The 14,821-nt window shown below is 39.8% G+C and overlaps 1 protein-coding gene across 3 annotated transcripts in view; it reads left to right on the top strand.

Annotated features, from left to right (window-relative positions):
- Positions 1 to 14,821, top strand: part of CD109 (CD109 molecule) — a 140,673-nt gene that overhangs the window by 104,627 nt on the left and 21,225 nt on the right. For all 3 annotated transcript variants that reach the window (XM_077999751.1, XM_015136746.3, XM_077999750.1), the window contains exon 23: positions 4,250 to 4,426. In XM_077999751.1, coding sequence (XP_077855877.1) covers positions 4,250 to 4,426 — 177 coding nt within the window. The remainder of the gene's footprint in view (positions 1 to 4,249; positions 4,427 to 14,821) is intronic.

Raw genomic sequence — 14,821 nt, 5'->3', positions numbered from 1 at the left:
GTCCTAATAAGAAGAGATGGCAAAAGTTTTAAATTGGGCCCAACAACTGATTATAATATGAAGGCTGGCAAATCATGTATCCTAAAATAGTTCTCAGTCATCAATGTGCATAAGAATCACCTGGGAGTCTGGTTTACTAGGTCTGGAGTGGGGCCTGGGAATCTGCATTTCAAACAAGCTCCTAGGTGTTGGTGATAGTTTTGGCTTGTAGACCACACTTTGAGTAGCAAGGCCTCACTATACTGTGACTGGAGGTAGGGGTCATTCCTAAGACCAGAGCTTCTGGCTTCTGCGGCTCTCCGCCACTGGTGAATATCAGAATCTTCTAAGGAGCTCTATAAATACAGAAATGTCTAAGCTCTACTCTAGACCTACTAAGTCAGAATCGCTTGGGCTATGACTTGGTCATGTATATCTTAAAAAGCTTTCACAAGTGATTCTGATAACCAAAGGTTGAGTACTACTGCCCAGAGCAGTTCTCTGTGCAGGATATGAGTAACCTTTACAGTAGAAAGTTACTCACTGACTTCAGTCACCTCTCCTAGTTACTTTCCGTAACATAATAGTACTTTTCAAAAATTGGCAATTTATAATTGTATAAATTTATGGGATACAAAGTGGTATTATGATTTATGAATGCAATGTGGAATAACTAAATCAAGCTGGTTGACATACTCATCACCTCAAATTCTTAACTGTTTTTTTTGGTGGGGGAGAACATTTGAAATTTGCTCTCTGAGCACTATTTATTTATTTATTTTATTTTTGAGATGGAGTCTCACTCTGTCACCCAGGCTGGAGTGCAGTGGCGCGATCTTGGCTCACTGCAAGCTCTGCCTCCCAGGTTCATGCCATTCTCCTGCCTCAGCCTCCTGAGTAGCTGGGACTATAGGCACCCACCACCACGACTGGCTAATTTTTTTTGTATTTTTTAGTAGAGATGGGGTTTTACCATATTAGCCAGGATGGTCTTGATCTCCTGACCTCATGATGCACCTGCCTTGGCCTCCCAGAGTGCTGGGATTACAGGTATGAGCCACTGCGCCCGGACTTTATTTATTTATTTTGATGGAGTCTCTCTCTGTCTCCCAGGCTAGAGTACAGTGGCGGGATCTTGGCTCACTGCAACCTCTGCCTCTTGGGGTTCAAGTGAGTCTCCTGCCTCAGCCTCCTGAGTAGCTGGAATTACAGGCGCGTGCCACCACGCCCAGCTAGTTTTTGTATTTTTAGTAGAGATGGGCTTTCGCCATGTTGGCCAGGCTGGTCTCGAACCCCTCACCTCAGGTGATCCACCATCCTTGGCCCCCTAAAGTGCTGAGATTACAGGTGTGAGCCATGGCACTTGGCCTTTCTTAGCAGTTTGGAAATGTACAATACTCTTGTTATTAACTATATTTACCATGCTTAAAGTACTTTTTTTTTTTTTTTGAGATGGAGTCTTTCTCTGTACCCCAGGCTGGAGTGCAGTGGTGTGATCTCAGTTCACTGCAACCACTGCCTCCTGGGTTCAAGCAATTCTTATACCTCAGCCTTCCACGAAGCTGGGACTACAGGTGTGTGCCACCATGCCCTGCTAATTTTTTGTATTTTCATTAGAGACGGGATTTTACCATGTTGTCCAGGCTGGTCTCAAACCCCTCACCTCAGCTGATCCACCTGCCTTGGCCTCCCAAAGTGCTGGGATTACAGGCATGAGCCATTGCGCCCGGCCTAAAAGTATTTTTTTAATTAAACACAGTGTCTATACAATTGGTGTTATTAGTCAGGGTTCTCCAGAGAAACAGAACCAATAGGAGATACTTATATATAAAAGGAGGTTTATTATGAGGAATTGGCTCATGCAATTATGTAGGCTGAGAGTTCCCATGATCTGCTTTTGCAAGCCGGAGACCCAGGAAAGCTGGTAGTATAATTCACTCCGAGTCCACAGGCCTGTGAACCAGGGGAACTGATGATGTAAATCCCAGTCCTCGGAGAAGATGAGATGAGATGTCTCAGCTCAAGTAGTGTGGCAGGAAAAAAAGGTGAATTCCTCCTTCCTCAAGCTTTTGTCTATTCAGGCTCTCAGTGGATTGGATGGTGCCCACACACACTGGGGAGGACAATCTGCTGGACCCAGTACACCAATTCAAATGCTAGTGTCATCTAGAAACACCCTCACAGACACTCAGAAACAATGCTTAATCTAGGCATCCCTCGGCCCACTGAAGTTGACACACAAAATTAACCCTCACGAATGGTTTGTTTATATAGTTGTGCTTTACAAATAACTGAAGAAAACATTTTAATTAATGACGTCTAATAGTTTGTTAGGTCTTTTTTTTTTGTGATGGAGTCTCGCTCTGTCGCCCAGGCTGGAGTGCAGTGGCAAGATCTCCGCTCACTGAAAGCTCCGCCTCCCGGGTTCATACCATTCTCCTGCCTCAGCCTCCCGAGTAGCTGGGACTACAGGTGCCCGCCACCACACCCTTCTGATTTTTTGTATTTTCAGTAAAGATGGGGTTTCACTCTGTTAGCCAGGCTTACTTGAACTCCTGACCTCAGGTCATCCACCCGCCTCGGCCTCCCAAAGTGCTGGGATTACAGGCGTGAGCCACCGTGCCAGGCCTGTTTGTGAGGTCTTTAAGGTGTTAGGACCTAAAACACGTTTTTACAGTTCTTTTATATTTTCACTGGCAGGTGTAATGCTTTTTTATTATAACCCAAACAACCAGTCCGTAGGTAGAGGACTTTCTTTGGAGGCATATATATATGTGTGTGTGTATATATATATATGTAGATATATACACATATATATACACACATATATATGTGTGTTTGTATCTATCTATCTATCTATCTATCTATCTATCTATCTATCTATATATTTTTTTTGGAAGAGAGGGTTTAGCTATGTGTGCCCCAGGCTGGACTTGAACTTCTGAGCTCATGCAGTCCTCCTGCATCAGCCCCTTGTGTAGCTGGGACTACAGGCATGCATCACTGTGCCTGGCCAATTCTTAAAAGGAATTAAATAAGCTCTCTATTTAGGGGAATAAATTCTTTTTAAGCATCTCACACAGTGTTGGGATGCTGGGAAATGCACTACACATACACACACACACATGCACACACGCACACATATACACAGAGGGAAGGAGCCTGGCTTTTTAAATATATACCATCACTCCTTACATAGGAACGATTCTATCTGTGGTCATGGAAATACCCTGAGGCTTAATTTTTATGCTTGATGTAAAGAATGGATTTTCAAGTTTTATTTTTACATGTTGTTTTAAAGGCCTATTTTGTATCCCAGAATGTATGAATTTTAGCTTCCTTCTTTGAACTTTGATAGTCTATGTTCACTTTGAATATTAAACACATAGCCTGCAGTGGTAATAATATAACCTCTATTTTTTTCTTTGTATTCACATCTAAAATTTAAGCAATGCTGGTACAGCTCCGGCCTATTCATATGAAACAGGTTCTTTTCCCTTTTTTTTCATAATTTTTAGGATCACATTTTCACTAGGTATTTGGACTTGGCATGGTATAAGTTTTCAAGTAAACGACATAGAAGGATACTGTTATCTATACAGCTTAACAATGGCAGGGCCAAAATTAGAACTCAGCCTTCATATTTCTGAATTTTTACTATTTTTCCCTGAGTTGTGGTGTTAGGATGTGGGTAGAGGGTTTTTAAAGCATGTGTTTTGTTTAATTTTAGATTACTAACTTTGAAGAATATTCCTAATCCTTTTGATCCTGAGATTAATTGAAATAGTTGTATTTGTTGTTGCTAAATAGAACACATTGGAAAACACTACAATCCTCATTGTTTTTTAAAAAATTATTTCTGAAGTGCTTGTGGTATATTAGTAAGAAATAAGAATAAAATTTTGTTTGCGTGAATACTACTAATAAAACGTTTCTTTTCTGTATGAGTGATGGTGTCTTACTGATCAATTCTGTACATTTTTAAAATTTTTTTAAAAATTATTTTTTGCCTAATTTATGCCATATGCTTAACTGAGCTAAAAATGTCATCTTTCATCACACGACCTACAAGTTCAGTACCAGAGCATTGTTATTTTTTTGACCAGTCTTCTAAAAGCTTGATGTAAAGTTTCAACTGTGTTCTAAGCAGTGGAATATTCATATTGCTTCAATGACAGAGGCCTTCTGTACTCAGTGGAAGTCTCTTTGCCACCAGCAGGTAGTTGTTACCGAGTATTTACTGAATGAATTGCATGTCTTGTGCTTCCAGGAGATGTTCTCGGTCCTTCCATCAATGGCTTAGCCTCATTGATTCGGATGCCTTATGGCTGTGGTGAACAGAACATGATACATTTTGCTCCAAATATTTACATTTTGGATTATCTGACTAAAAAGAAACAACTGACAGATAATTTGAAAGAAAAAGCGCTTTCATTTATGAGGCAAGGTAAGCATTTTAGAGACCTACATTTGTTCGTAGAAAAAAATTTGTTTTTTTTTTCAGGTAAGGTTCATTCTAGACCATATTGCAAAATAGGTGGATTTTGTCTTAGGTAAGTGATGGGCTACACGGTGTTGACATGTGCAGGAAGTGCAAACAGTGGAAAGCTGTTACTATTCTTCCTTTAGCTAACTGTTCACTCACTGCTACTAAGATGTTTGTTAGTAATGGCTTAAGAGTTAGTTTCTGGAGGGGACTTGTAGTATACTAAGGGATCTGAAATTTAAAACTCCTTAAAAATCTAGAGGAATACTCATTCATTCATTATTTACACATTTGTGGAGTGTTTCTTAGTGCTAGGATCAGTTCTTGTGCCAAAAAAACAGAGGGAGCCAGGGCCTGTCTTCTTAAGGAATTCGCTGCTCAGCGGAGAAGATGGTTTGTATGTAAACAGATGCAGTGCTGTGTGGTGGGGACCTTCTCGGTGCATTTAAAATGTCAAGCAGATGGGGGTTAGGGGAGAAATGTTTGTATGAAGAGGACCTGCTGGACTCGAGGAAATGCCATGCTAGTGAAGACTGTATCCTGAATCCTTGAAAGGTGGCAACTGTTCACAGGCACCCAGATCCTTTGTTTTGGCAACTTGTTAATAATAGCAGTTGACATGAGATGAGCGTGTCCTGTGTAGCAGGCAGTGTTCTAAGCACTTTACATCTCATACCTCATTGAAGGCTCACCATTAGTATTAGCATGATCCTGTTTTTTTTTGCAGATGAGGAAGCTGAGGTGTGGAAAAGTTAGCTAACTTGTCCAGGGTCATATAATCATATAGAGCTGGGATTTGGACTCTGAGCCTATGCTCTTGACATCCATACCTAGGAGGAAACAAAGAGATGTGAGACACATTTAATGATAATAGTAAAGTAAATTTGATTTTCTGAAATACTCCGAAAGCCAACCAAAAATTACAGTCTCAGTTTTTCATTTCCTTATTAGTGGACCTCTAGCACAAACTCTCCGGCTATTTATCTCTGCACAATTTGTATGATGTGTCCTGTCCATCAAATTCATGAAGATTAGAAGGGCTCACACAAACTGATGAAAAATGAGGATTCACTATAATCTAAGAAAAATGTAGTTCCACACTTTCCAACTCCTATTTTTTTTTAGTTTTTGTTTTTTGTAACAAATGGATTAAATGAAAAGTAGAGGCAAGCTATTAATTGATTGCTGATTTTTCCACAGAAGAATTAGAAAACTCGGTAAAGATGCCATTTTAATACGAGCTTTTCTTCCAGTTTCCCGTATTGTGTAGAGATTTTTTTTATTCTAAACTAATTCTATGTAATGACAGTAATAGCAACTAAGTCTGTTTAAATGTTTTATGCATGTTTCATTTAATTCTTACAAAAACTCTAGGAGTAGGTGCACCATTATTATTTCCATTTTATAGATGAGGAAATTGAGGTACAGAGAGGTTAAATAATTTATCCATGGTGGCCTGGCTCCACCGTCCACCTTGTTCCTCAGAACACTATGGGATAATTCTGATTTGCGGTGTTCTCGGGTTTTTAGAAGCAATGGGATATGATGGAAAGGACCAGGAATCGGGACAGGATGCTTGAGTATCACCACCGTGTAAGAAGTCTTACTGGAGGTTTTGATAAAATAGTAAGGGAGGAACATGGGATCCTGTAGGGAAGGAGGCACCAAAGGTTAGAATATGGAGTGTCAGATTAGACTGAAGTAAGCTATAAGGTGTTGGGTTTAAGTAGATGAGCTAGAGTCAGTGTCTGAAGATCTCCCTGGGATAGAATGGCACAGACAAAGGCTGAGTGGGAGTCAAGGGGTTGTGGGTCAGGAACAATGCAGTGTATGAGACCACAAACCAAGGGAGACCAGCGTTTAGAATCAGGGCTGAGTGTGGCCTGAGTTCTGATGTTGGGAAGGACATAGTGGTATATTTTCTCTTAGATTAGGGCCAGACCCTGCAGGCACTGTGACCAGCCCTGAAACGCAGCAGGTGGTTAGGTCCTCGGGGAAATTTGTAGAGCTCCAGCAGTTGGAATTTCCTGTATAGAGTTGCCCATGTAAAATTATCCTTGTTTATACACATTTGTGGATTGGTCATGTTTTAAATATATACATACAGGAATAACCTTTTTCAAACCTTATTATAATTAAATTTAAGTGGTATCAAGTGGTCTCTGTGGTATATTGTGTGCCATGCTAAAAACAAATGAGATCTTTACACATTGGCATAATGGCTGTAATTAAGGAGATAAGTAAAAATTATTTGGAATTATCATGATTGAACTTTGTAGCTTTTGAAAACAAGATTCCAATTTGTATTCAAGATTTAGTTTGTTTTGAAGTAGAAACTACATAGGGATTAAACTGGTGCTTTATAATTTGGTATATATTCTTTGGGATATTTTAATACAATAAGGTAAAATATTTTAGAAAATGCCACATAACTCCATATTTATATATGCTTTATGAGCTGTAACTTTGGCTAATCAAATATTAATGCTTTAAAAAGATAGAATAAATTTTACATAGCTTGAAACATGTAAGCAGTGAAAACTCATTCCTTAAAAATAATTTCAGTAGGTGTTTTAGATACTTTCGCTGTCAGCAGCCATCCTACAAAATGAATGGTCCAAATCCTCAGTATCTGTTGTTTTCCCAAAGCAGTGCTAGTCCCTCAGGTCAGTCCTGGCCAGGTAGGTGGCCAAACTGTAGTTTTTCGAAGTAACCCAGTGAGGGTCTCTACTAATTGCCTGAGATCCCTCCTCACATCTGTTGGTTGTTAGAAAGTGCAGTGGCCAGAGTGCAAAAAAAGCATCATTCTCTAAATGCCAAGTAGTCCTCCCAAGTGTTGAGGATGCTGAGCGCTACAGCTGTTAAGTAGGCGAGTCCCCCCTTGGGAGGAAGTAGATTGGGGCATAGCACTGGCTGTGGAGGCAGTCAGACCTAGGCTTGCATCCTGGCTCCCACCTTGGACCAGGTCCTTAGTCTCTCCAAGGCTTGGTTTTCTCACCTGCAAGACAGGGATAGTAAAAGAACCCGCTTGGATAATAAAAGAACTCCTTGTTTTGAGGAGTCAGTGAGATATGTCAGCATTTTATTCAACACATAATAAGTGCACAACGAATATCAGCTATATTAGAATTGGTTGCCTCTAACTAGGGAGTTAGGGGTTAATGTCAGCGAATAAATGCTGTCCATTCTCCCTCTAAAAACTGATATGAAATTCTTCTACTTCTCTCCATCCCACTGCTTATTGTTCCATACAAGCATGATTGCTCGCTGGACTACTCCAATGGCTTGCTGAGTAGTCTGTCTTTTTCTGTGTTCCCTTCCCTTCTGTACATTCTCCATATAATATGAAAGGGATCTTTGAAAACGTCAGATCTTGTCACTTGCTTGCTTACGATCCTGCAGTGGGCTCCCAGCTTCAGCCTACAGGGTCCTGGGTGACCTGGCTTGGCCTCCCTCCTTAGCCTCATCTGGAGCTGGCTGTGTCTGGAACACTTTGAGCTCCGTGCTGCTTCAGGGACATGGCGCTTGCTCTTCCTTCTCCTGGCATGCTTTCCCCCTAGATCTTTCCATGGCTGCTCCTTTTCATCATTCAGTTGATGTTTGCCTCAGAGTGGCCTCTCCTGACCACTTAGTAACTCTAATTTGTACTACTCCATTTTATTTCTTCACTTAACATTATTTAAAATTCTCCTGTCCATCATCTGTCCCTGCATTTAGAGGGGGAGCTCTGTGACAGTGGGGACCATGTTTGACCTTCATTGTATAGCTATGTGGGTACTTCAATAAATCCAGAATGGGTGAATGACTTATTATTAATATTAACATTTTTGGACTTTAGGTCCATCATCCTAATGTGAATATTGGGTCCAGAAGATCTCTGAAGCGCCCCACAATGTAGTGTGATGATCTCTGGGCACTAATGGGTCTACCTGGCCTTGGCATTCTCTTAGCAGTTAAGAAGTGTGACCAGTGATTTCCATGTGCTACTCTTTGAGCTGGTGAAGTGGCTGATGAAAGTCAGCACGGTGGAGCTTCCCAAAAATACATCATCTCACAAACTGAACTAAATTATATTTCAAAGTATTGGACAAAAGCTTCTCGGTATAATGCTTTTCATTATGAAATCAGTGTCTCATTTCAGAGTCTCTCTTTTTTCTTTTGCCATCACATTTGCCAAAGTCCTTTAAATATACCGTAGTTGTTTTTATTGTTTTAAGAAATTAAAGTAGCTTCGGTGTGAGTCATGATTATATTATTTAAATGTCATTTATGGAACAGCGCATTGTTTTACTTAAATCATGCTTGGCCCAGGAGTTCTGTAACCTAAGCTATTATTTTGTTGGTCGAAACAACAGCTACATCATTGAATGAAGTGTCTTTGCTGTCAAAAAGCAAAACGCAACCATAACATGAAAACTGTTTTTGATAAGGACTGGAAATCCTGAACCTGTTAATTGAAGATTTAAACCATTTGTTTTCCTCAGATATTTAAATCATAGTGCTTGCAGTTCAACTTTTTAAAGTGAGACTCAAACCAAGTCTAATTGAAAACATTTTATTTCCTCCATTGAAATAAAAACAAGAGAAAGAAGGCTTCAGAATTCGGATGTTGCCATTGGTCACAAGTATGGCTAGTGGCCATAGCTTAAAAAATAGCTTAAAAAACCGTGATGTTCTCCCTTTCCATTTCATGTCATAGAAAGTAAGCAAGTTCATAATGATTTCTTTTAATACAGAGAATTTTTTTATCAGCTTATTACCAGAGAAAATTCTTGAAATAGTCACAAGTAGCCAACTTTACTTCTTTTATTTACATGTAATTTTGACACTTAAGGTAAATCAAGTTAAACTATGTTTAGAATGTTACTTTTTCATTTGTTTGTGAACAGTGTTTTTATCTTTATTACAATAAAGTTTGAAATTTTACATTCATGGCTATTCCAAAGAAAATTTGTAACCCAGAACAGGATGTGTCTTATCTGACCGTTTATGAAGGGCTCATGGGTTTTTATCCTAATAGCCTCTGGACTTCTCCTGCATTTCAATATTCAGAAGTCTATGAAAGTTCTGAGCATATGATTACTTTTCAAACTCAAGAGCTGTTCCTAAAATGATTATCTTATAGGTGATACTCTTATTTCTTCATAAACTTTAGGAGAGAGCTGTTTTTGCCTTTCTCATCTCTTGTGATGTAAAGTCTCCAACGTAGATGACTGCTCTGGAAAGCTGAGTTGTTGTATTAACAACAAACGTTATAGACAAGTCATCAGTGTCCTGTTTTTGAGATGGAGTCTAGTCTGGAGTGCAGTGGTATGATCTCGGCTCACTGCAACCCTCTGCCTCCCAGGTTCAAGTGATTCTCCTGCCTCAGCCTCCCAAGTAGCTGGGACTACAGGTGTGTGCCACCACACCTGACTATTTTTGTGTTTTTAGTAGAGATGGGGCTTCACCATATTAGCCAGGCTGGTTTCCAACTCCTGACCTCAGGTGATCCACCTGCCTTGGCCCCCCAAAGTGCTGGGATTACAGGCATAAGCCACTGTGCCTGGCCCTGTTTTGTTTATGGAATGGAAATTAGGCTTGATACACTGGGACGATTTGGAGGACAGACAGCCGAGGGATCCACAATGATGCATGCTGGTTTAAGATGAGGAAGGAAACCTCACAGGAGACTCCCACAAGGAGACATATGAGTTCTCTCTAGGTTCCGAATTTCTCCCTTACTTTTTCATGGGAGCAGAGCTAGTAGTTTGGATTCTCAGTGTTATCTAAACCTGCTCAAGAAATTCACTGCAAAACAGTGATTGTCTGTGGCCTCTTCTCTGGGCTGGCTGCCTCTAGTGGAAGAATGGTGCTAGTTGTTGATATTAATGGGGAATGTTGGAGGTCAGCCACCTGAGGGGTAATTTCCATAAGCACTGATCTCATCTTCATGATCTCATCTCTGACCAGTTTCACAATATCTCATACTTGGAACTGCCGTTGTTGATGTGATCTGGGGGCGTGGAGGCACATGGTCCTCTCCTCGAGGTTGGTCTTTCTGTCACAAAAGTACCTCCTGTAGGGATTGAGGGCCTCAAACCTCTTTTCTTTTTTCTTCTTCCCTCTCCTCTCCTCCTCTCTTCTTTCCTTTTCCTCTTTTTTCTTAGATTGAGTTCATAAACTCTGGCTATCTGAAGAATTTAGTCCTTAATTGAAAATTGAGGGAGAATGCCCTGGACTCTCTTGCTGACTTTTTTGGTGAACATTAATTATTTTGCTTCTCTGTGATCCCTGGCTGCCTCTGAAAAATGAGATAGTATACTGCGTTTTTAAAGTTTATGTGAAAACTAAAATATGATAAAATGAACTAGAGTAGTGATAATGCCTATCATTTAATTTTTTCCCACTTTTGTTTATGTTTTGAACATGTAGAACATTAACATGCTTCCAAAAGACAAACTGATTGATTTTGAGAAGTATATTCAAAAGAGTATCTCTTCTTCCCCTTTTCTTTTTCCCTACTCCTCGTTGGTAACTGTATCAGGCAGTTCTTGCATTACTATAAAGAAATACCTGAGGCTGGGTAATTTATAAGAAAAGAGGTTTAATTGGCTCATGATTCTGCAGGCTGTGCAGGAAGCATAGTGCCGGCATTTCCTTCTAGGAAGGTCTCAGGAAGCTTACAATTGTGGCAGAAGGTGAAGTGGGAGCAGGCATATCACATGGTGAAAACAAAAACAGAGAGACAGTGTTGTGGGGAGGTGCCACAAACTTTTAAATGACCAGATCTTGCGATAACTCACTCACTCTCTCAAGGACAGCACCAAGATCCAATCACTTCCTACTGGGCCTTACCTCCAACATTGAGGATTATAATTGAACACGAGATTTTTTTTTTTTTTTAGAAAGACAGGGCGTCTCCCTTTGTCCAGGCTGGAGTGCAGTGGCACAATCATGGTTCACTGCAGCTTTGACTTACTGGGCTCAGGTGATTCTTCCACTTCAGCCTCCTGAACAGGTAGGACTACAGGCACGTACCACCATGCTATTTTTTTTTTTTTTGTATTTTTGTAGAGACAGGCTTTTGTCATATTGCCCAGGCTGGTCTCAAACTCCTGGGTTCAAGTGTTCCACTCGCCTTGGCCTCCCAAAGTACTGAACCTTGGCAATAAGTGAACCTTGGCGCCTGGCTTCATTTCCCCTTTTTATTACACAGAAGGTAGTATATCTAGATGTACTATTTTATACTTTGCCTTTTTCACTTCACAGTGTATCCAGGAAATTACTCTGCATCAGTTGACCGAGATATTCCTCATTCTTTTTTTCACAGCTGCATAGTATGCCATCATGTGTATGTGCCATAGTTTATTCAATCAGTCTCCAGTTTTGGGGCACTAAGATTGTTTCAGTTATGTTACAATTACAAATAATGCTGTAATGAATAATCTTCTGCATATATATTTTTGTATTGTTGGAGGCGTGTCTTCAGGGTAGATTCCTAGAACTGGAATTACTGGGTCAGGGGGTAAGGTCATTCCCCTACATGGTAGTTATACCCTTCTGAATTCCCTCTAGCAGTGGTTTCCATACAGCTCACTGCTGGTTTCCATACAGCTCACCCAACAGAAGTAGTGATCAAAATTTTGAATCTTAATGCTAATCTGATGGGAGAGAAATGGTATTCAGTGTAGGTTTAATTTGAGTTTCTCCTATTATGAAGTTGAACATGTTTTCTATATTGAAATTTGTCTTTATATTTTTGTCTTTTGTGACTCATCTCTTTTGTCTTTTATTCACTTATTTTTATAGGACTTTTTATCCTTTACCCTACTTTTTAAAAAGTTCTTTATGGCCGGGCGCGGTGGCTCACGCCTGCAATCCTAGCACTTTGGGAGGCCGAGGCGGGTGGATCACAAGTTCAGGAGATCGAGACCACGGTGAAACTCCGTCTCTACTAAAAATACAAAAAATTAGCCGGGCGCGGTGGCGGGCGCCTGTAGTCCCAGCTACTCAGGGGGCTGAGGCAGGAAAATGGCGTGAACCCGGGAGACGGAGCTTGCAGTGAGCCGAGATCGCGCCACTGCACTCCAGCCTGGGTGACAGAGTGAGACTCCGTCTCAAAAAATAAAAAAAGTTCTTTATATATGTATGTACATGTATGTAATAACATATAAACATACACAAAAATTGTATAATATTGATATTAGCTGTTTATCCATCTTATATGTTGCAAATATGGTCTTTTAATTTATTTGTTAAGCCTTGCTTATAGTCTTTTTTGCCTTGGAATAGTTTAAAAACTTAAAAAAAAATCAAATGCATCAATGTTTTTATTTTATTGCATCTGGTGCTTAGAGAGCCTTCCTCTACACCTATTAGAGAGTAATGCCTATTGTTTGTTGAGAGCTTTCCATGTAAACGGTGCTATACTGAGGACTTTTCTTCTTTTATCATGTTTAATAATTGGAAGAGCTCTGTGATTTACTAGGAGCCAGTGGCCTTGGAGCCAGTGAGACCTTGGCTGCTCAACTTCACTCCGTCAGTGGTGTGATCTTGCACATGGTGTCTGTATCCGCTGAGTTTCAGTCTCATTATCCGCAAAAAAGGGAATAATAATAGCGTCTATGTCAGAGGGTTCTTGTGAGAATTACCTGAGTTAATCCTGCAAAGGAATTTGAACAATTCCTGACATCTAATGAGTGCTGAATGAAAGTTGGCTAATTACTGTACCATAATAATTCAATTAGAAACATAAAGGGTATAATCTAATGCTCCCTTCTTCAAATTGAGCAAAGTTCTGTCATCACTTTAAATGTTTATATTTCTTTTACCATAAGTTTTAAATATCACCGTGAAACAGAGTATCTTGTTTTCTTTTTTTCTTTATGCATTTTGTTTTATTGTAACTTAAATCAGATACTTAAGTCTAGGGTTTCTTTTGGAAAGACTCAGGGAGAAATTTGGGACCTGAAGGTGAGAGCACATTAACCGTAATTTCAAACCATTAATGCTTATGTTTCGTTAGTCAAATAAGAATTGTGTTATAGTTCTGGATGCTTCTAAAATATGATGTTCATAAAGTCAAACTTGTTTATTACTGCAGTTCATTGGGGAATGATTTCAACATTTTACAAATGAGTATGGTTGCCCGGCTTTGCCATGGCTGTGCTGCAAAGCTCAGGCTGTGTGCCCTTCTCTGCTAATAGTGGAATCCTGTAATTTTTAGAAGGATTTTTGGCTATTAGAGAGTCGTTGATAATTCCTTGAGCTGGAAATGTTCCTGCTAATGCTTGCTTTTTTAGTGATAAGTTATTGCTGTCTTAACTTTATTTTTAGCAAGTTAGTTTATTGCGGGTTGTTTGGTGAATCCTTTAGTGTTTGGCCTATGTTTACTCACACTGGACTTTGAGATCTGTGTGCATTGCTTTGCAAATGTGAAACATCTGCTTTTTATTTGCAATCATTTATTTGTAACTATTTGCAAATATGACACATCTGCTTTTATTAATGCAGATATATAAGCCTTAACCCCCTCCCTAATTTACTTCTGTAATGATGCTTCATTGCCACCACTGAATGTATATATATGGAAACATGGAATTGCTGGGTAGGCAGGCAAGTTGGTTTTTTGGTTTACCTCAGTTGGCGATGGTCCCAAAATTTAAGAGCCACTGTCTTAGATTATTTAGCATTTCCTCCTCTGTATTGCTGGTCTAAGAATAGAAAATGCTTTTATTTTCTACTTCGGCCTTAAACTTTAATTAATGATATCCTACATAGTATTTTTCTTGTGTAGCAAACAATTCTAGATTACTAAGCATTGAAACAATTATGGTGAACACTAGAGAGTTAAATAAAAGTCTACCTTTAATTTGCTTGCCTTTGAATGGCTAGAAGTATCATCTATGCCATGGTGATCTTTAAATTTACTTTAATTTGGGATACCACAGGTTTTTTTTTTTTTTTTTGAGATGGAGTTTTGCTCGTTGCCTAGGCTGGAGTGCAATGATGCGATCTGGGCTCACTGCAACCTCTGCCTCCTGGGTTCAAGCGATTCTCCTGCCTCAGCCTCCTGAGTAGCTGGGATTACAGGCATGTGCCACCATGCCCAGCTACTTTTTGTATTTTTAGTAGAGATGGGGTTTCACCATGTTGGTCAGGCTGGTCTCAAACTCCTGACTTCAGGTAATCCACCTGCCTCGGCCTCCCAAAGTGCTGGGATTATAGGCGTGAGCCACCATACCCGGCCAGGATATCACAGTTTTTATTTTATGCATTTTGCTTGAAAAGTCCTGGATTTTAAATTTCCAACAGCACTTAAAATAGAAGCTACTCAATATTAGTTCTTGGTTTGATTTCTTCTTTCCCCTCTCT

The sequence above is a fragment of the Macaca mulatta genome, chromosome 4 (genome assembly GCF_049350105.2).
Source record: "Macaca mulatta isolate MMU2019108-1 chromosome 4, T2T-MMU8v2.0, whole genome shotgun sequence".
NCBI lineage: Eukaryota > Metazoa > Chordata > Mammalia > Primates > Cercopithecidae > Macaca > Macaca mulatta.
Note: the sequence above shows the minus strand (reverse complement) of the source record. Positions and strands in the feature narration are given on the sequence as shown.